The 20620-nt window shown below is 44.6% G+C and overlaps 2 protein-coding genes across 4 annotated transcripts in view; one reads left to right on the top strand and one right to left on the bottom strand.

Annotated features, from left to right (window-relative positions):
• The window catches only part of HDGFL3 (HDGF like 3), a 74405-nt gene that overhangs the window by 2999 nt on the left and 50786 nt on the right, over positions 1–20620 (bottom strand). The window contains exons 3-5 of the mRNA XM_058736428.1: positions 16484–16622; positions 16003–16161; positions 12147–12293 (exon numbers count right to left, since the gene is read on the bottom strand). Of these exons, the coding sequence (XP_058592411.1) occupies positions 12147–12293; positions 16003–16161; positions 16484–16622 (445 nt within the window). The remainder of the gene's footprint in view (positions 1–12146; positions 12294–16002; positions 16162–16483; positions 16623–20620) is intronic.
• The window catches only part of TM6SF1 (transmembrane 6 superfamily member 1), a 57677-nt gene that overhangs the window by 33209 nt on the left and 3848 nt on the right, over positions 1–20620 (top strand). Inside the window, exon 10 of one of the 3 annotated variants that reach the window (XM_058736421.1) lies at positions 2981–3043. The exons of 1 other annotated variant lie outside the window; for it this stretch is intronic. In XM_058736421.1, the coding sequence (XP_058592404.1) occupies positions 2981–3028 (48 nt within the window). In that variant the 3' untranslated portion in view covers positions 3029–3043. Of the gene's footprint in view, positions 1–1323; positions 2032–2980; positions 3044–20620 lie in introns of those variants that run through there. One more of the 3 variants, XM_058736422.1, reaches the window with a different exon arrangement.

Below are 20620 nucleotides of genomic sequence, written 5' to 3'. Positions count from 1 at the left end.
AATTCATGCCCGAAACAAAGTAGCAGTGGTACCAGAATATAACCACAACTTTAAGGACCTGGGGAATTTTTTGGTCTTTAAACAAGGTGCTGTCAATAGGTGCTTAAAAGCAAATTATGAATCCATGTTTAAAAATTTCTCATACCATAATCACTCTATTTGCATCTGTGCATCAAAAAAGTATCTTGCTAGAGCGCCTGGGTGGTGGCTCAGTGGGCTGAAGTGTCCAATTCTTGATTCCAGCTCAGTTCATGATCTCAGGGTCCTAGGATCAAGCCCCATGTCTGGCTCTGTGCTGGGCATGGAGCCTGCTTAAGATTCTCTCTCTCCCTCTCCCCATTACCCACCCCTCCCCACTGGTGCACGCTCACTCTCTCGCTCTCTCTCAAAAAAAAAAAAAAAAAAAAAAAAAAAAATCTTGCTAATCTTGCTAATGGAGCTCGGGGTGTTGACTAGACAGGAAGTCTCCTCCGAGGAAGCAGCCGGAAGTGGTTCCTTATGTGCTGGCTGCTGTGCTCTGTGCCAAGCCACCCTCAGCAGACAATGGCTGACTACTCCAATCAGATTCTCTCTCGAGGCATCTGAATTCGAGGCACATTAAGAGGCTGCAGGGTGGAGGCACAGCTGAAGGACAGCCCAAACACAGCAGAAGTCAGGAGACAGTATAAGTCATAGGATCTTTCCCTGGAGCACCATTTTCACTTGAAAAAACGATGGCAGATAAACTATGGTTATTCAGACACTCTGTCAGAAATAAATGAAATGAGCCTATTACATCAAGGAAGACAAGTGGCAGTATTTGTTGCCAACAATAACATTCAAGCTTTCAAGTGAAACTTAGAATTCTGGAAAACTTACATCCTCCATGATCAAAATTTCCCAGTGAAGGTTTTTCTGACAAGATATACTTGATATTTAAAAATGTGATTGTGGGCGCCTGGGTAGCTTAGTCAGTTGAGCCTCTGACTCTTGATTTCGGCTCAGGTCATGATCTCATGGGCTGTGAGTTCGAGCCCTGAGTAGGGCTCTGAGATGACAGTGTGGAGACCGCTTGGGAATCTCTCTCTCCCTCCCTCTCTGCCCCTCCCCAGTTCGTGCGCACGCTCACCCTCTCTCTCAACATTAGTAAATATTAAAAAATGTGATTAAAAATACTTCATGATGAAATATTTGGAAGACCCAAATAATGCCGGAAACCAGCATTTTCCAAATGGGTAAAAGTCATTCAAAGTGCCAGACTGTCCAATGGATTTTAAACTAACAGAATACAGAAGAGTTCAGATTCCACACTGCAACTAACCTTTAAGAAACTACCACTTACAGAGCTGGTCTAATACCAAAGAATGTTCGCAATGATCTGGAGAAACTATTAAGATACTCACTCGTATCTCCACTTTCAACTACATGTCTGTGTGAGGCCACAGCTCCTTCACATACCTCAACTAAAACAACGTATTGCGAGAGACTGAGTACAGAGACAGATGTAAGAGCCCTTTCTATTAAGCCAAACAAAGAAATTTTTAAAAATGTAAAACAACGTGGGGGGCACACTCGGTATAGAGTGTGCAACTGTTGATCTCAGGGCCATGAGATTGAGCCCCATGGGTTTAGAGATTACTAAAAATTAAATAAAAACTAAAAAAGAAAATGTAAAACGATGTCATTTTCCTCAAAACAAAACTTTCTGAAACATGTTCTTTTTCATAAAAATGTGTTATTTATGTTAAATAATGAATATTTTTTATAATGAATAAATTTTTTAAATTAGCATTTTAAAATTTGTTTTTATTCCTGATTCAATAAATATCCATGGTTGTAACAAAAACTCTTGGGGCCCTCAATCGCTTACAAGAGTATTAAGGGGGTCCTGAGACCAAAAAGTTTGGCGAACCCCTGGCTTTGAAGAAATGAGAGTAACTGGTGAGAGATGAAGCCGGAAAGATAAACTGGGGCCAGAGTGCGAAGGCCACTGCGTGCTGCAGTAAGGAGTCTGGACTCGATCTCGAGGGCAAGAGTAGCTGGCCCTCTGCTGGCCCTCTGCTAAAGAAAGCGGGTCCAGAGCCCGAAGAAGAAAAGCATGGACATGGTGGTTATGGTGACCGTGGCAGGTGTCCTCCCGATATTTACTCTATCCTCTGCCCCTCCCTGCTACTCTGTGTGGCCTTGTGATTCGAGGACCTGACTCTAGCTCCAGCGGGGGGTGGGGGGGGGGGGGGAAAGGGGGGTAGAGCCTGACTGGTCCGAGACAGTTTCAATCTCTTTGTTATCTGTGGTTAGTTTGGGGATGGGCAACTTTCTGGCACTGCAATGAGTCCTGCTTCCTGGTCCTCATACCCTTGTGTGACCCCCTCCCCTGCTTCTGTCTTGCAAGCTCGCTCTTGCTCTCTCTCTCTCGCTGATGAAGCTACCTGTCACGTAGGAGCTGCCCTATAGAGAGGCAAATGTGTCAGGGAACCTAGAGGGCCTCTGGCCAAAGTTAGTGAGGACTTAAGTCCTGCCAACAACTACTTGAGTGAACTTGGAAGGGGACCAACCCCCAACTGAGCCTCAAAAGGATTTGAGCGGCTGCTAATACCTTCATCGCAGCCTTGGAGAGACCCTGAGACGAGGGACTCAACACATTGTGCCTGCCTGGAGTCCTCATCCAGGGGAAAATGCCAGACGATAAATGCTACTTGAAGCCCTAAGTTTTGAGGTAATTTGTTACGTGGAGATAAACAATACGGCAGCCCCAAGCCAATCAGTGCACGGTACCCGGGTCGTGAAGATTAGTAACCTCTACGTCATGCCCCACGAATCGACAAGGGACGCTCCACGTGAGCCCCTTTCTGCCTTGTGCTTCCCCTGGCAGCAGTGAGGACGGAGCCTGAAGGGGGGCCCCAGAACTCTGCGGGTTCCTGGTAAGAACCCTTACCAATACGTGTGACCTCAACACCCCCACGCCTCGAGACTATCAAGCCTTTTATCCTTCTGTCCTTAGGCTTATCTCAGTGACCACAGATGGGCTCCTGAGCATGTCACTTCCTAGACTCTCATCCGGTCAGGTTAGTACATGTTAGTCTATGACCTCATCTCTCTCTCTCTCTTTTTAATGTTTTTATTTACTTCTGAGAGACAGAGAGAGCGAGAGCATGAGTGAGGGAGGGGCAGAGAAAGCGGGACACAGGATCTGAAGGACACACGCGGCCCTCGAACCCATGAACCGTGAGATCGTGACCTGAGCCGAAGTCAGACGCTTCACCGACTGAGCCACCCAGGCGCCCCTATGACTTCGTCCCTTACACTCTCCTGCTTCCACCCAGGTTCCGCAGTCTCTTCCACTAGGCCCCTTGGACATCACAGCCACCAGCAAATCTCCATATTCCCCACAAGCGTTTCTCAGGTGTTCTGCCCCCCAACTTGTTCACAAGACAGGTTCTCCCTGGGGATCGTGCTGCTGCTTTTCCTGTGACCTCTTTTCTCAGCCACAGCTCTTGCACTGCTGGCCCGGCGGTGGAGGCGGTGTTCACCCAACCCTCCTCACCTTGAACGTCCATGCTGTGAACCACCCCCTCTCCTGCCTGCAGTCACCTCCGGACCCCTGGGGTCACTCCCTACAGATTTCAGCTCTGCCTCACCATCATTTGATATTATAATCACTGGGGATGTCTCTCCATGTAGACGGTCTTTCCAAAACTCTGACCCCTCAGTTCCTCGGCTCTCCCCTCCAGAGAGCTCGTTCTCCGCCCTACCTCACTCACCCCCATGGCTATTTCTCAGGCAGGCGGCTCTCAACCACTGGGAGTGCAGCAGCCCCCCTGCCCCCCCCCCCCCGCCCCCGATGGGCGGTTTTGCCTTCTTTGGTCAAGTGTGGTCAGGAAGCAGTAGCCTTCACTTTATCGCATCCTTCATCGAGCAGGAAGGGTGAGTGCCGCCCAGGAAGATATTTTGAGGGGGATCACGTTCACTTAACTTTTATTACAGTATATTGTTACAACTGTTCTATTTTATTCTGAGTTACCGTTATTAACCTCTCACTACGCCTGATACGTTAAGCTGTATCTTAGGTGCGTGCATGTAGGAAAAAACAGCATACGCCGGGTTCGTGTCATCCACAGTTTCAGGCATCCATGGGGGGGTCTTGGACTATGTCTCCTGCGGATAAGGGGGGACACTGTATCTGCAAATATGGTTTGAAGTCACCGTTCTGGGGGGCAAAATTATGGAGGCATTTTAGGTTGTCAGAAGAACTTGGGGCTTCTTTGGCCTCTTACAGGCAGGAGTCAAGGGGACTGTGTTGTGAACGGTGCTCACAGGATGAACTGTCTGTGCAAACACCAGCACCAGCTGCCTGTCAGCGGCAACCCCCGGTGTCTCCAGCTCTCTTTGCAGCTGGACTGCACCCCTTCCAAGTGCCTACTCGGTCCCATTTCCTGCCTCTCGAAATTCCAACACTTCTTCCCGTCACCTCTCTCAGATGCTGACCTTGCTTCCTAAGAAAACGGACGCGGTCAGGTGAGGACTCTTCCAAGCTCTCACCCCGAGTGCCCGCTTACCTGCCTCCCCCCTGCAGTGGGGGAAGCAGGGCAGCCCCCCCGCACGTGCACTAGGCCCTGTGCCTTGTCTTCCGAGGAGCACTGCTTGCGCAGCTCTTTCCTACGTGATCATTGTGCGATCATTCCTCATTTGGCTCATTCTTACCAGAACGTGTGCTGTAAATTCTCCCATCGAGAAAAAAAAACCCTTTTTGCTTTTCTATCTTGGACTGTGACTATTACATATTTGAAAAGAAGTTTAAGATTAGTCTGCTGGCCCGAGACATCAGCACTCATTATAAAGCTGCTATCGCTATGAAAAGCATGGTACTGACCAAAGGAACTGAACAGAGAACCCAGACATAGAGCCATGCCTATATGACAGAGGACACTGAGACCAGAGAGGAAAGGAGGGACAACTTCGGTTCAAATGGCCACGCTGTGGGAAAAAGGCAACAGGCCCCTACCTCGTACTGTGCCCAAATCAATTCCAGATGGACTAAACAGTAGCATGTTAAAAATAAAACTTTATGATTTAAAAAAGGAAATATAGGAGCATACCTTTCTGATCTTGGGAAAGGGACAGGCTTCGTAAACAAGAGAAGAATGCTGACCACGAAAAGAGAAGTTTGAGACATTTGACTACAACAGAGAGTCTGTTCACCTAAAGGTATATAAGAAATCAGACAAGCCACAGATGTGGAGAAGGCACCTACAGTGCACATACCAACCCCATTAGTTAGAGTCCAGAATACGTGAAGGAGCGAGTCCTACCGATCAGTAACGCAAAAAATCCCACAGGAAAATGGGCAAAAATGCAAAATCCAGCACCGCACGGCAGAAGAAACATGGGTGGTAGGTAAATCTGAAAAGAAACTCAACCTCACTACTAGTCAAAGAACTGCGTGGAGACTATCATTTATACTCACTGTACGAGCAAAACTTTCAAGTTTGACAGTGACACGTTCATCACAGGGAACTTGTGCATTGAAGGTGGGTGCGGAAACTGGTCCAAACACTTAAGAACGTAACTTGGCATTATCTTGCAGAGTTAAAGACCCGAACTCACGAGCTGCCGTGTCCGGTTTGGGTTTGTACACCCTCAGGGACCTCTTGCCTACGTGCGCCAGGAGGCAAGCAGGAGGCTGAGCCCAGCAACACATGAAAGTCACAAAACCGAGTATTATGCTGCCTTGAAAGGTGAATAAACCTTTCTATACATGACCACGTGAAGGACTCTTGGAAGCATGGTAGTACGTAAACGTCACCATTTTCCTTAAAAATCTCAAATGACTGGCAGTATGGCACAGGGATTAAGAGCATGGACTCTTGACTCAGTCCATTTGGCTCTGAATGCCAGCACTGCCATCCATCAGCGGCATGATGGGGAAACTGCTTACCTTCTCTGTACCTCATTTCCACAAATGTAAAATAGTGATAATAAAAGCATCTGTCTCAAAGGGAAAAAGAATCTCAAAAATGAGAGAAACTAAGGAATATATTATTTAAATATATACCTGTATGTTAGATAGGAGTTAAAATTCTGAAAACGAAAGGAAATAATAAATACAACACTAGTGGTTATCTCTGAGTAGGAAGAAGATGGGGCAAGGGAAGAATATGTAATTAGATATAAGTTATGATTCTGTTTTAGTTTTGGGGTTGAGTGGGAGGGTCACTGGTATTCATTGGAAGACTATGTTTCTTACTTTACATGTATTACATATGTATTCTTTTGTACAAAACAAATATATTATTAAAAATGGGTGAAAAATAAAAGGATCTGACTTTTAACAGAGTGGGTATGAAGGGAAGATAACTCAACAAAATAAAGGCCATCTATGAAAAACCCACAGCTAACATCATACTCAATGGTGAAAAACTGAGAGCTTTCCTCCTAAGATCAGGAGTAAGTCAAGGATGTCCATTCTTGCCATTTTTCTTTAACATACTAGTGACATCCTAGCCATAGCAAGAAAAAAAACCCAAACACATCCAAATTGAAGTAAATCTGTCATTATATGCAGATGACATGATATAACAGATAGAAAACCCTAAAGACTCCAAGAAACTATTAGAATAAATGAATTCAGTAAAGTTGTAAGATACAAGTTTAACAGAGAAATTTGTTGTTTCTACATACTAATAACAAAGTAGCAGAAAGAGAGATTAAGGAAATAATTCCATTTATAGTTGCACCAGAAAGAATAAGACCTAGAAATAAACTTAACCACAGAGGTGATAGACCTATACTCTGAAGATAATAAAACACCGATGAAAAAAACTGAAGAAGACACAGACAAATGGGAAGATATCCCATGCTCACTGACTAGAAGAACAAATACCGTCAAAATGTCCACACTACCCAGGGGTGCCTGGGTAGCTCAGTCGGTTGGGCATCCAACCTCAGCCCAGGTCATGATCCTGCGCTTTGTGGGTTCGAGCTCCGCGTCGGGCTCTGTGCTGACAGCTCGGCACCTGGAAGCCTGCTTCGGATTCTGTGTCTCCCTCTCGCTCTGCCCCTCCCCCGCTTGCGCTCTGTCTCTCTGTCTCCCCAAAATAAACATTAAAAAAATTTTTTTTTAAATGTCCACACTACCCAGAGCAATCCACAGATTCAATGCAATCCCTATTCAAATACCAAAGCATTTTTTTAGAGAACTAGAACAAATAAATACTAAAATTTGCATGGAACCACAAAAGACCCCAAACAGCCAAAGCAATCTTAAGAAACAACAAAGCTGGAGGTACCACAATCCCAGACTTCCAAGATATACTACAAAGCTACGTTAATCAAAGCGTATGGTACCGGCACAAAACCAGATACGTGTATCAATGGAACAGAACAGATAGCCCAGAAATAAACCCACAGTTATATGGTCAATTAATCTTTGACAAAGGAGGCAAGAATATACAATAGGGAAAAGACAGTCTCAATAAAGGTTGCTGAGAAAACTGAACAGCTACATTCAAAAGAATGAAACTGGACCACTTTCTTATAGCATACACAAAAATAAACCCAAAGGCGATTAAAGACCTAAATGTGAGACAGGAAGCCATGAAACTCCTAAAGGAAAACACAGGCAGTCACCTCTTGGACATCAGGTGTAGCAACATTTTTCTAGATGTGTCTCCTCAGGCAAAGGAAACAAAAGGAAAAATAAACTATTGAGACTAGACCAAAATAAAAAGCTTTTGTTCAACAAAATGAAAAGGCAACCTACAGAATGGGAGAAGATATCTGCAAATGATACATCTGATAAGGGGTTAATATCATATATATCTATATATCTCATATATAATATCTATCTATCTATCTATCTATCTATCTATCTATCTATTCTCATACAACTTGAAACCAAAAAAATAGCTCCTATTAAAAAATGGACAGAGGACCTGAATAGACATTTTTCCAAAGAAGACATCCAGCCAGATGGATAACAGACACATGAAAAAAGGTTCAACATCACCAGTCATCAGAGAAATGCAAACAAACCAAAATGAGATCACGTGACACTAGTTAGAATGACTAATAGCAAAAGAACAAGAACGAGAACAAGAAGTGTTGGTGTGGTTGTGGAGAAAAAGGAGCCTTTGCGCACTGTTGGTGGGAATGTAAATTGGTGCAGCCACTGTGGAAAACAGCATGGAGGTTCCTCAAAAAATTAAAAGTAGAAAAACTGTATGATGCAATAATTCCACTAGCAAAGAAAATGAAAACACTAATTCAAAAAGACATATGCACTCTTGTCTATAGTGCAGCATTATTTATAATAGCCAAGTTATGGAAGCAAACCAAGTGTCTACTGACAGATGGATGGACACAGGTGGTGTACATATACAATGGGGTATTATGCAGCCATAAAAAGAGATTTTGCCATTTGCGACTATGTGGATGGAACTAGGATGTATTGTACTAAGTGCAGTAAGTCAAAGAAAGACAAATATCATGATTTCACTTACGGGTGGAATCTAAAAAACAGAACCAGACCCATAAATACAGAGAACAAGCTGAAGGTTGCCAGGGAGGAGGGTCAGGGGAGGGGCAAAATGAGTGAAGGGGAGTGGGAGACACAGGCCTCCAGTTATGGAGGAAGTCATGGGACATGGTACAGGACAGGGAACGGTCAATGACACTGTGACAGCATTGTGTGCTGAGCACAGCAAGGGAGCCTTGTCAAATCACTATGTCGTGCACCTGAAACGAGGGTAATATTGTGTGTCAACTGCACTTCAATTTAAATGAACGAATGAAACAATGAATGGATCGCAGGCTCTTGTTCTGCATTCAGGCTCTTACCAGCTATGGGACCCTGGGCCGATCTTTCCAGCCTCAGTTTCCCCAGGTACACAACGGATAAGACCTCCACCTACATCCTGGGATTTGTGTGGGGAATAAGTGAGACAATGCATAGATAGCATTTAGCACAATCTGTGGCACGGAGTAAACTGTGAGCCATTACGACTCTGACTCTGCTGCTGTTGCTACTGCTAATGGCAAGTGTTTCCAGAAGTGCTTTCAAGATGTTCAAGTAGAAATGGGTTTCATAAATGGTTAGAAGAATGGATCTACAATGCAGGAGGTACAGTGGGAAGTCATCAGTAATCTATCGAAAACAGCTGAAACCACGAGAGGGGGTAAGATGGAAAGCGGGGAAGCTTTCAGAAGAGTAGCGTGCCAAGGAAGGAGCTCTGCAGAGGGACTGAGAAGAGCTGGTTGTGGAAGCAGGAGGTGGCCTGGAAGCAAAGTCCGGAGGAGAAAGGGGTAACGGCACTAAATGCTGCAGAGGTAAAATAAAGACGAAAAGAGACCCTGGACCTGGCAGGGAGAGGATCAGCACGGACCTCGACAAGGGCGGTTGCACTGAAATGGTGAAGAAGCACCTCGAGTGTAATGGAGTAAGGCGGGTGTGTGCAGGTGAGGAAGTGGATGCTGGGAGGAAGGAGAACTCCGTTAGGAAGTTCAGAGATGAAGAGAAAAGTGAAAAGAACAGGGTATGTGGGGAAAGGGAGGTATGTTTGAGGTCAAGGGAGGCCTGATACTGTTTCTAGGCAGGAGAAAGAAGAGAAAGGTACAGGACGACTGGGTTGGCCTTGGAGGAAGGACGAGGAGACGACGCTCTGGAGCCTGGTAACAGAAAGGTGCAGATGAATGCCTCTCAGACTTTCATGTGCATATAAATGACCTGGGGGATTGGTTAAAACAGATTCTGACTCAGAAGGCCTGGGCATGGGCCTGGGCTTCTGCATTTCCAACAAGCTGCCGGGTGCTGTTGATGCGATCTGTCCATAGACCGCAGTCTGAGTGGTAAGGTGTAAACCATCTTTACCTCTGTCACAGGAAGGGCAGCCAGAAGTGAGTTTGGTCATGGGAGAGACAAGTTGTGGGGGGTTTGCTGTAGGCATACTGAAGCCACCTGGGGTGGGGACGGCAAGCGGGATAAAAAGAAAATCAAGAGTCAGGTACTCAGGCCCTCGGCGACTGTTAGGGATGGTTCCCAGGAGGGCTGCTGGCAAAAGTGATGACAGAGGACTCTCTACTGAAGAGGTGAAAAGAAGAAAGATCCTCAGAGGCAGGAGTAAAGCTGAGTGGCTAAGAGGGATAAGGGAGCCGTTAGAATCGTAACTGGGGAGTAATTTTGGAAAACTGGATGAAGGAGGACTTGAGAGGTAAACAGTACTGACAAGAATAGTCGAGAACTCGGCTGAAACCAGAATCTAACAGAAGAACAATCAGAGTGTATTTTGTGGATTATTGTTTCAAAGTGATTTGCCGCTGTCCAATTAGTCTTGAAAGAGAAAAGACTAACAGAAGAGGACCAGGGGCAGAATGTGCCTTTGCTAATAACACTTTTACGAAGGCGGACTTGCCCGCCACCTAACAGGTTAACGGAAATTAGGACAGAAGACACGCAGACGGCCAACAGTCACGTGAAGAGATGCTCAGCACCACTCGTCGTCAGGCAAATGCCAATCAGAACCACAACGAGCAACCACCTCCCACCTGTCCAAAGCGGCTAGAATCAAAAAGGTAAGAAGTAACCAGTGTTGCAAGATGTGGAAAAAAGGGAACCCTCGTGCACGGTTGGTGGGAATGTAAACTGGTGCGGCCGCTCTGAAAAACAGTATGGAGGTTCTTCAAAAAGTCAGATTTACCAGTAATTCCACTTCTGGGTATTTATCCGAAGAAAATGAAAGCAGCACTTTAAAGAGAAACATGCAACCTTATGTTAACTGAAGCATTATTGACAATAGCCAAGATATGGAAACAACCCAAGTGTCCACTGACAGATGAACGGACAAAGATATGGTGCGTACGTGGACACACACACACACACACACACACACACACACACACGAATATTACGCAGGCATAAAAAAGAACGAAAGCTTGCCACCGGTGACATCATGGATGGACCTAGAGTATATTACGCTAAGTGAGATACGTCAGAAAGAGAAAGACAAATGCCATATGATGTCACTTATGTGGAATCTAAAAAAACAAAACAAACGAACAAACATAACAAAACAGAGTCCCAGATACAGGAGGCACACTTCGTCTACCACCAGGCGGAGGGGCTGAGGAGTGGGTGAAACGGGGGACACAGGTGAAGGGGACTAAGATGTACAAACTCCCAGTTGTAACACAAGTAAGTCACGAGGGTATAAAGTACAGCACAGGGAAGAGAGTCAGGAATGTGGTAGCAACTTTGTCTGATGACAGACAGTAACCAGGCCCATCACAGCGAACACTCAGTAACGCCTGCACATGTGGACTCACTGTTGTGCGCCTGGAACGAACACAATATTCTATGGCGACTATACTTTAAAAAAGAGTTAACAAAAATTCAAAGTGGACAAGTCTTCCCCTTCAGTACTTCAAATACCAATGTTCACGTGTTGTTTGAATCCTTAAATACTTAAAGCCCTGTGGGTATATTAAAGTACAAACAAACTGCTTTTAGGAAAGAAACAGCGGCATGAAATCTCCTATTTTGGACATGCCATTCATCTTATAATAAAATAAATCTAACTGTAAAATTCTGAGATGGCATTTCATAATTTCAGTATTTCACATCTTACTTTTTAAAAGACTCCCAAGTTGGGACACCTGGGTGGCTCAGTCGGTTAAGTGCCTGGCTCTTGATTTTGGCTCAGGTCATGATCTCACAGTCATGAGATCAAGCCCCAGGTCGGGCTCTGCGCTGACAGTGGCAGAACCTGCTTGGGATTCTCTCTCTGCCCCTCCCCTGCTTGTGCACAAGTGTTCTCTCTCCCTCTCTCTCTGCCCCACCCCTGCTTGTGCACAAGTGTTCTCTCTCTCTCCCCCAAAGTAAGTCAATAAACGCTAAAAAGAAAAGAAAAGACTCAAGCTGCTCAAGTTAGTTTAAAAAAGAATGAACTGTTCACAGAGTTCCACACTGACAGGCAGGTGCACTTCCCACCTGGCTCTCTTTTGTTCTCAGACTCTATGCAGCTAATCATTCATCCAGGAGCTGCGTGAACATCCACGTATCAGGCTGAGAATCTTTCTCCATCTACTAGGACAGTGTCTACCAGTGACTCTGAAGCACTGCTGATCTCTAGCATCTTCTAGGTTAGAAGGGCAGGGAGGTTACACGCCGTCCTTACCCCTTCACTGGTTTTCTGCAAGTCTGAAGTTGTGTTTCTTGTGTCGTTGCCGGCGTCTCCGCCCTCGGAGCTGCTTTTGTTCTCCTCTTCTTTGCAGTCCTTGTCATCTTCGTCTCCTGGAGACTTCCGGGACTGTTTAGAGGATTTCTAAACGTTTGGACAAGTTAGAAGTTAGAGTCAAAGGGACAAATCCTGACGCACAAGGGCAAGTAAGAGCTGCCGAAGCGGCTGACCCACGGCCAGTCTCTGTGGCCCCGCCACCGGATATACGAGTGCAACCAGGCGGCGTGCCAAGGCTGGGCGAGGTGGCCCGGGCGAATCGTTTCGCCTCGCTGGGCCTCAGGGTAACAAGCTGGAGAAGGAAGTAGAGGTGAACTACATGACCTGTTAGTCCTTTCCAGCGGTGCCATGTTAAAAGCAGTACAAAAAGGTTCGTGTACCCAGGACACTATTCGTGAATAAACAGTAGCTGGATGGACACCACCTTAGGAGGCTAAGAGTGAGAAGGCACCATAAGGCCGTCCTGTCCTTCCTCGTCGTTTTACAGTAGAAACTCAGGTCCACAGAGTGAGGTGGACTATCTCACATGATATAGGAGTATTCATGTTAAGAAATCTGCTGAAGCTGTTTGGTTGACAGGATCCACGTAATATAAACTACTTTACTCTTTTAAATTGCAAACAGTTATTTAAGAACCCAAGGGAACTAGCCCTCCCCCCACCCCCGGCTTTTTTATCACCATGCATTTGAAATCAAGATGAGCTTAAGGAAAACGAAAATACAATTATAGTTTATAGCCAAAGCTGCTTTGCAGAACAGCATTAAAAGGATCAAAAGCTGGCCCCACTGTGCATCTTTAAGAAAGTAAAATGTAGCATTTCACTAACATGTCCTTTTTGAGGACTTTTAAGAGTCTTTAAGCACCTGGCAAATAAGAGCTGAGGCAAAACCGGTTTGGCCAAGTCACCTTTGGTCTTCCAGAAATGAATTAGCAAATTGGAGATTCCTTAGACAATCAATATTTTAAATACAACTCCCAAACAGAAAGTATCTCCTAGCTCTGTGATAGAGCACATAATTACATTGCTTCTGTTTTACTTAACTGAAACTACCAACCAAGCCCGAAATGTCAGCTTAAAATGAGGTCATCTTTACTTTTCACACGAAGGAAAAGCAGAGATTTAATAATCCAAACGTGGAGTGTCTACCGTTAAAGCTAAGATCAAGTAGGACAACATAAAAAGCAGAATATTTTTTGTTTTCCTAGTAAATACAGTATAACTATCGAAATAGAGTAATTGCTTTATGTAGTAATTCTCAAATAATAATCTCTGACCTACAGTTCTTAGAGGTAATCGTTCACAACTCCCTAAAATTTCTAATGCTTACAAAGGATACTTATGAGTAACCCCACGAGTGAATTTATACGCCTTATAATTTGGCATTACACAGACCAGAATCAGGCCTTTCCTCAAGTTTTGCTGTCAAGCCACAGTCAGCATTCTAAGAAACCTGGCCCCCAGGCTGTATTTGGGAACCCTGAAAAGCTCTTACTGTGCTACAAATTCAGATCAGGGCAATTCCTGTAATTGTGGGGAGGGACCCTTTATCTGTTTCATCACTGTGCTCCTGAATTGGTTGTGTCCAACTGTTGCCACCTTCGGTTTTTTAACTTAAGATTACTAGTAGTTTAGCACCATCATCAGTTTACTCTGCTGTGAGGCTCTCTGATTTGCCCTACTTCATGCAGTAATGTGCATGCAAAATATTTTGACCTATAATTTTCCAGGATCTGTGATGGCTCATATATGAATCATCCATATACTTACTGCCAAAGAGATACACATAAATCTTCAATTATGTTCAAATCTGCTTTTCACTGTGAACCACTGCTTTTCAGTGGCAAAGGAAGATTATTCAACTTTAAGAAATAGGGGGGGTAGGAAAAGATCACCATATTCGGAAAAAAGGAAACATTTGGGAAGTCAAGGACAACAAGCAGGTTACGTCAGGTAAGCGCTTCTCTAAATGTGGTTCCCAGATCAGAGCCATCAGCCTTACCTAAAACTTTAATTCTCAGACCCCACACCCAAGACCTACTGAAACAGAAATTCAGGGGGTGAGGCTGGGCAGTGTGTGCTTTCACAAGCCCTCCACATGGTTCTGACGCAGGTGGAAGTTTGAGAACCACTGTGCTAGGTTCTCAGTTAATACTGAAAATGAAAAACCATTTATGTTCTTCCAAATTCTTTGTGTTTGTGCATAATTCTTTTGACAATAAATAAAACAGTAAAAAGTGGAAAAGAAAGTCACGGTTCTTAAGTGCTTGTGAAAGTTGTGATCTGGAAGGAAAAGCAAAGAAAGATGATCCCTTAATTGAACACAGAGAAACCTCAGTAAGTAAAGTATGTCTTTACCCCTTCACTGCTTTAAATCACCTACCCGCACTAGGTATGAGCCCCATTACTTCTGGGCACCACAACAAGCAATAAAATAATGACACTCAAAAGCCCCAAATCCACACTATTAAACGCTGCTACTACGTCAGGGAGCTTAGACAACGGAGGGTGGTACAATACACTGCACAGCTCAGCAGGCAATCATAAATTTAAAAAAATCAATTCGATTGGGTGTTTGAGTGAAATTCAAAATGCTAAAAAAAAAACTCAGCTTAAAAATGCAATGGAAGGTACAGCCTGACAAGGAAAATTCTAATTATTTTTTTGTGATTTGCAAACCGTATCCCCATCCAAGGCCAATACCATGTTTTTCATTAGGTGCAAAGTAATAGGTATTCATACATTTTTACCTATATGCCTGTGGGGTAGACTTTACAGATTGTAAAAGAAAATGCTGATCATCGAATAAAGTCTTGGGACTTGGTTCTTAAGGAGTTTCCCAAGTCTGGTGTCCAGCTACTAAACACCAGAATCTAAATGGAAGTAATTTATTCAATCATGTGACAGACCAGTTATAGTGAAACTTGTACCAATCTCTGGTTTTCAAAGATCTATCTATCTTACTTCCAGTTTCTAAAGGTGAACGGTTTTTACAATGTCATAGTTTGTTCAACTGTATGTCTGGATTACTGTGAAAAACCTAGACTTTCAATTTGTAAATCTAGGATCACGTCACTCCTATTACCGTCACACTGGGAATAAATCCAAATTCCTTAAGGTGGCGCACAAGTCTCCATGACTGAGCCTTTGCCTGCCTCTCCCTCTGGGTCATGACCCCCAACCACGCTGGTCTTCTTCCAGTTCAGGCCAGGCCAGACTCTTCCTGCGTCACATCTGGGCTGCTCTGTCACACACGCCCCCTTCCCCCACCCCCAGCTCTTTCTTCGGGCCTCAGTATGAACTCTGCCTCTTCTCTTCAGAAAGGCCTTGCCCTCTATCTAAAGAACGTTCTCCTACCACTTGTTTCCTTCAGAGTCCTCTCTTCATTTATATGTATTATGTGTACATTCCTTAGAGCAGAAAGACAGATTAAGGGTGTATCTTTATATTTACCTAGACTTGTCCTCAATCGTACTGGGTCTCCTATATTCCTAAAGTCTTCAGAGCTCATTTGGAGGTGACCGTAGGAGGAACACCTGCTCTTGTCCCCTTGGCTGAAGAACAGACCTTCTCCAACTGAGCAGCAGTATTTTCAGTGCCACGTCGGCCTTGAAGGGTCCACAGCCAGCTGCCCTCACATGTAAGGTCACCTGTCCTATCCCCTTGGCTGTATCACTGTCCCTAGAGGCAGAGGCTCCACAGAGCTAGTATATTTCTATGTGCCCAATGGAGGAATTAAAGATCATCTAATGAATGTGCATATAACATTAATAACAATGGAAACGGTTCTCAGGCACCTTCGAAGTGTAGGACTTTTTCCGTTTAGAGCCTGCTTTTTCATTCTTCCTTTTGCCTTTTCCATCCTCTTCCACTCTATCCCCTTCCTCCTCACTGCTCGCATCTGCAGTATTTCCACCTTCTCCCTCCGTTTCCGAGGAGCTCTGTTGCTGAATTGCCTACGAAATAACAAGATATTGGCTAATTACATTTTTGAAAAATTGTCACGGACACTGTGAAAAAAACATTCTATTTTAATCTAAAAGGGTTCAGCTTACTCTTAAGATCGCAAAATAAAGGACTTCAACCTCAATCTTCCGGTGACCACTTGACTTGAACCCCCTTGAGCAACAGAATTACATTTAATCCAAAATATTACCGGAGCTAAATTCTGATTTCAAATAGATGGGAGAGTAACTGCTAGTATAAGAGGACATATAACAAAGACCCCAAAGAGAGTTAAAACAAAGAAATGAGATCTAACAACGAAGCAAACATTACCTGGTATCCAGTGAACTTCACTCCCGGGTTATTCTCTATTTCCCACAATCCTTCATTAAATCCTTTCCGTTTGTTTGACTTTCCAAACTTGTCTTTGTATTCCTTATATGGAAAAAGGTCTTTGGGACCTAAAAATGCACTGCAGAGATATTTTAGAAATAGGATACATTTGACCTTCAAAGGTACAATATTTTTAATATCAATATCAACAAAGGTGTCAGAGCCTATTTTAGTAAACAAGTTAAAAGTATAATAAACCCTCTGAGTTAGGCACGTAGCACAAAATGTTTTACACATACACTTCAAAGCAGAAAAAATAGATAGCTGGCTACATAAACCAGCAACTCTAGACTGTGCTTTGATCTTACTTTAAAAAAAAATTTTTTACATTTATTTATTTTTGAGAGACAGAGAGGGAGCACAAGTGGGGGAGGGGGAGAGAGAAGGAGACACAGAATCAGAATCAGGTTCCGGGCTCTGAATTGTCGTCAGCACAGGGCCTGAAGTGGGGCTCGAACTCACAAGCCGTGATAATATGACCTGAGCTGAAGCCGGAAGCTCAACCCACTGGGCCCCCCAGACGCCCCTGATCTTACTTTTAAATTACCAAATTATTTTTGTTTTAAAACTGGCTTTTAGTTACAAAGATAGTTTTAAACCTTTAAAGTTTATTTATTTTTGAGAGACAGAGCATGAGCAGGGGAGGTACAGAGAGAGGGAGACACAGAATCCGAAACAGGCTCCGGGCTCCGAGCTGTCAGCACAGAGCCCGACGCGGGGCTCAAACTCACAAACCGTGAGATCACCACCTGAGCCCAAGTCGGAAGCTTAACTGACTGAGCCACCCAGGTGCCCCACAAAGGTAGTTTTAAAGATGTCCCTTTGACCACTTAAATCATCATCTTAAACTAAGCCTTATTTATGCTAATCTATATACCACATTAGCAAATTCTTCACTGTTCTTTCTGTAAATTAAAAAATCACATTGGTGTTTAACGAGGCACTAAACAAGAAAAAAAATCAGAAGTACAAATAGATACAATGTTACACAATCTCAACCCTACCTTAGACGAATCACAGCCATAAAAAGAAAGTCAGTTAGAATAAATCCCACGTTTGGCTAACAGATCGGCTAACAGCTAGCGTCTTCGGCATGACCACCCGTGACATCAACCTGGCGAATGAGACAGCGGAGGCCCGCATCCCGGCTGACACCCAAGAATCTTCCATTCCAAACTAAGGCTCACGTGTCCAGCCGTGAGACAGACCTGAGTGGACGCCTCGAACCAGTCAGGCACCACCGCGGTGTTGCGGCTTCCGGGGGAAATAGACGAACACCCCTAGCTCAGGGAGCACGCGGTCTAGCAGCGCGAGCGGGGGTTCGGACAAAATCGGAAGGAAAAACCACCATACCGCGTGCTGAAAGAAACCAAGCAGGGAAGGGGGTGGCGAGTCCGGGGGTGGACTTTACAACCCCGGAACTGAGGTCACGGGCGGCCTCGCGGACAAGGCAGCGATCGACGTGAGGACACAGATCAGGTGGGCCTCGAAGGCCGCTATGGAGGCTCAGGGTCAGACGAGAAACCACGAAAGGTCTGAGAAGAGAAGTGACAGCTTGTGTTCTAACAGGATCCCTCTGGCCACCGTGCTGAGAACAGACCGAAGGAGAGGGCACTGGGGCAGAAGCAGGGAGACAGATCGGGCCACTGAGGTAATGCCGGTGACTTGGGCCAGGGCGTAAGCCGTGCGGTCGGTGGGAAGGCGCGCGATTCTGAATTCACTCTCAGGAAAGGGCTAACATGATTTGTTAAGGGGCTGGAGATGGCACGTGAGAGGGATGGAGAACTGAGGTTATCTCCAAGGTTGTAGACTGAGAAATGAGAAGAACAGACTTGGCGTTTACTGAAATGAAAGATTTTTTTTTATATAAAAAAAATATTTTTATGTTTATTTTTGAGAGAGAGAGAGAGAGAGAGACAGACAAGAGAGTGAGCAGGGGTGGGGCAGAGAGAGAGGGAGACACAGAATCCAAAGCAGGCTCCAGGCTCCGAGCTGTCAGCACAGAGCCCGACGCGGGGCCTGAACCCACAGACCGCGAGATCATGACCTGAGCCGAAGTGGGACGCTCAACCGACTAAGCCGCCCAGGTGCCCCTGGAATGAAAGATTTTTGAGAGAACAAGATTTGAGGGTGAAAAGCTCAGATTTCGATGTTAAGTTTGAAACCCGGTCTGACATCCAAGTGAGGAGGTCAAGTAGGGATCAGGAGAGGCGATTCTGGCACTCAGGGGAAAGGTCTGAGCTGGAGGTATATATTTGGAAATTATCTGCAGAGATGTTGGAAACTTTGAGACTATTATTTAACAGGTTACTGTTGACTGTTATAAATTCCACTTTCTGACTGGGGCTTCGTACTAATTCCTCACTGCCTAGCTGATCGAAATTTTCAAGTTGATGAAAACACCCAAGGAAGCTTTCTGCCCCCGACCACCAAAACTTCCTTGACCTTTGACAGCTTGGTCAACATGACTCTATCTCACTGAATCCAGACATAATTTTGCAGTTACTGGACATTTTAACCAAAGGATGTCAGTGTCTTGCTTGACAAACTGAACATGAGAAAGAAATGGACTTTGTCGATATTCCTTTTAGAGAAATGTGTCCTGCATTGTTAGACCGTGGCTTTTGACTTTTCTCCGGCCTCTGACGCCACGTATAGGAGCTAACTGCGGGCTAAGCTGCCCGAGGTTCGCGTCAGCTACTGATGCTCGCCAGGGCCTGCCTGTATTTCTGTGCTGCCACGGGAGGCAGGGTTAATATGCAACTGGCCACGCCAGCTGTTGCCAGAAAGAAGAACCCCGAATGAATTGTTCTGAAACAACTACTTATTTGTTGATACACAATGTTTTTTCCTAGAATATAGACAGATAATTCCACAAATCAAATCTCCTCCCAATTGGTTAATTTTCCTGCATGTTTTACAAACCTTAAAGGGTAGGCCAGAAAACAAAATTGTTCAAAGTTCCATGCTCTAAGGATGTTGTTTTTTTTTTTCTCCTGGCCAAGGCTGTCTTGAAAATTGTCCAGACGAAAACTACTGGGGTTAAGTTATATGGAACAGAAGAATTTGGGGGTCCAATTACCTAACTGTCTGGGTGTTAGAATAAATTCCAGGCCATGTTCTGAGGAAAATTCTAGTCTGCTCAGGGGTGCTTGGCTGGCCTGCACACAGCTTTCTTGTGAAGTTCCTCACCTTTATTTCATTTAGTGAATTTTATTCATCCAACAGCTATTATTTTAAGCACTTCCCACTGGCCAGGCGCTGTGCTAAGCACCGTGTCTACAGGAGCGAGCAACACCCACGTGTACTCTGCCTCCAGAGATGGGCTGAACATTAGGTACTTGCCAGGGCGTATAATCTCAGGTTCAGGGACACCCGATCCCTAATAAATGCTCTGCTGAAACAAAGTCCTGGCAGGTTTTTTTGAAGTTAGTTTTCCTCTAAATGTTTCGAAACCTACCTCTGTATAATCTAACCAGTAAAAAACGAACATATGAACTATATTATATTGCTTCTTGGTAGAACTACTTTTACTAAACAGAGCCTCGGAAGGATGCCGTTGACTTAGATTAGTAATGCGTTAAGAATCGGTTCCGGGAAACCCTTCACACTGTTCACTGGGATGACTGTTACCCTCACCAGCTACACACCAGGTGGTAAGCTCTTTTTTTTTTTTTTTTAAATTTTTTTTTACATTTTTTATTTATTTTTGAGAGAGAGAGAGAGAGAGAGGCAGAGAGAGAGAGGGAGACAGAATCTGAAGCAGGCTCCAGGCTCTGAGCTGTCAGCACAGAGCCCGATGTGGGGCTCGAACCCACGAACCGTGAGATCATGACCTGAGCCGAAGTCAGTTGCTTAACTGACTGAGCCACTCAGGTGCCCCTGGTAAGCTCTTTATTTATAGTGCTTTAAAGAATGCCCAGAAAATGTTTACTAAGAGAAGTGACCACACAATGTTAGTAAATGGTTGATTTGTCCTATATAACGAAGAGGGATAATCTTGTTTCTTAAATCCTGCCAGGTCCCAGAAATACGATCAAACCATTTGGAAACAGGTCTCAGAGAAAAAGCAAAGTA

This window comes from Neofelis nebulosa, chromosome 7 (assembly GCF_028018385.1).
Source record: "Neofelis nebulosa isolate mNeoNeb1 chromosome 7, mNeoNeb1.pri, whole genome shotgun sequence".
Taxonomy (NCBI): domain Eukaryota; kingdom Metazoa; phylum Chordata; class Mammalia; order Carnivora; family Felidae; genus Neofelis; species Neofelis nebulosa.
Note: the sequence above shows the minus strand (reverse complement) of the source record. Positions and strands in the feature narration are given on the sequence as shown.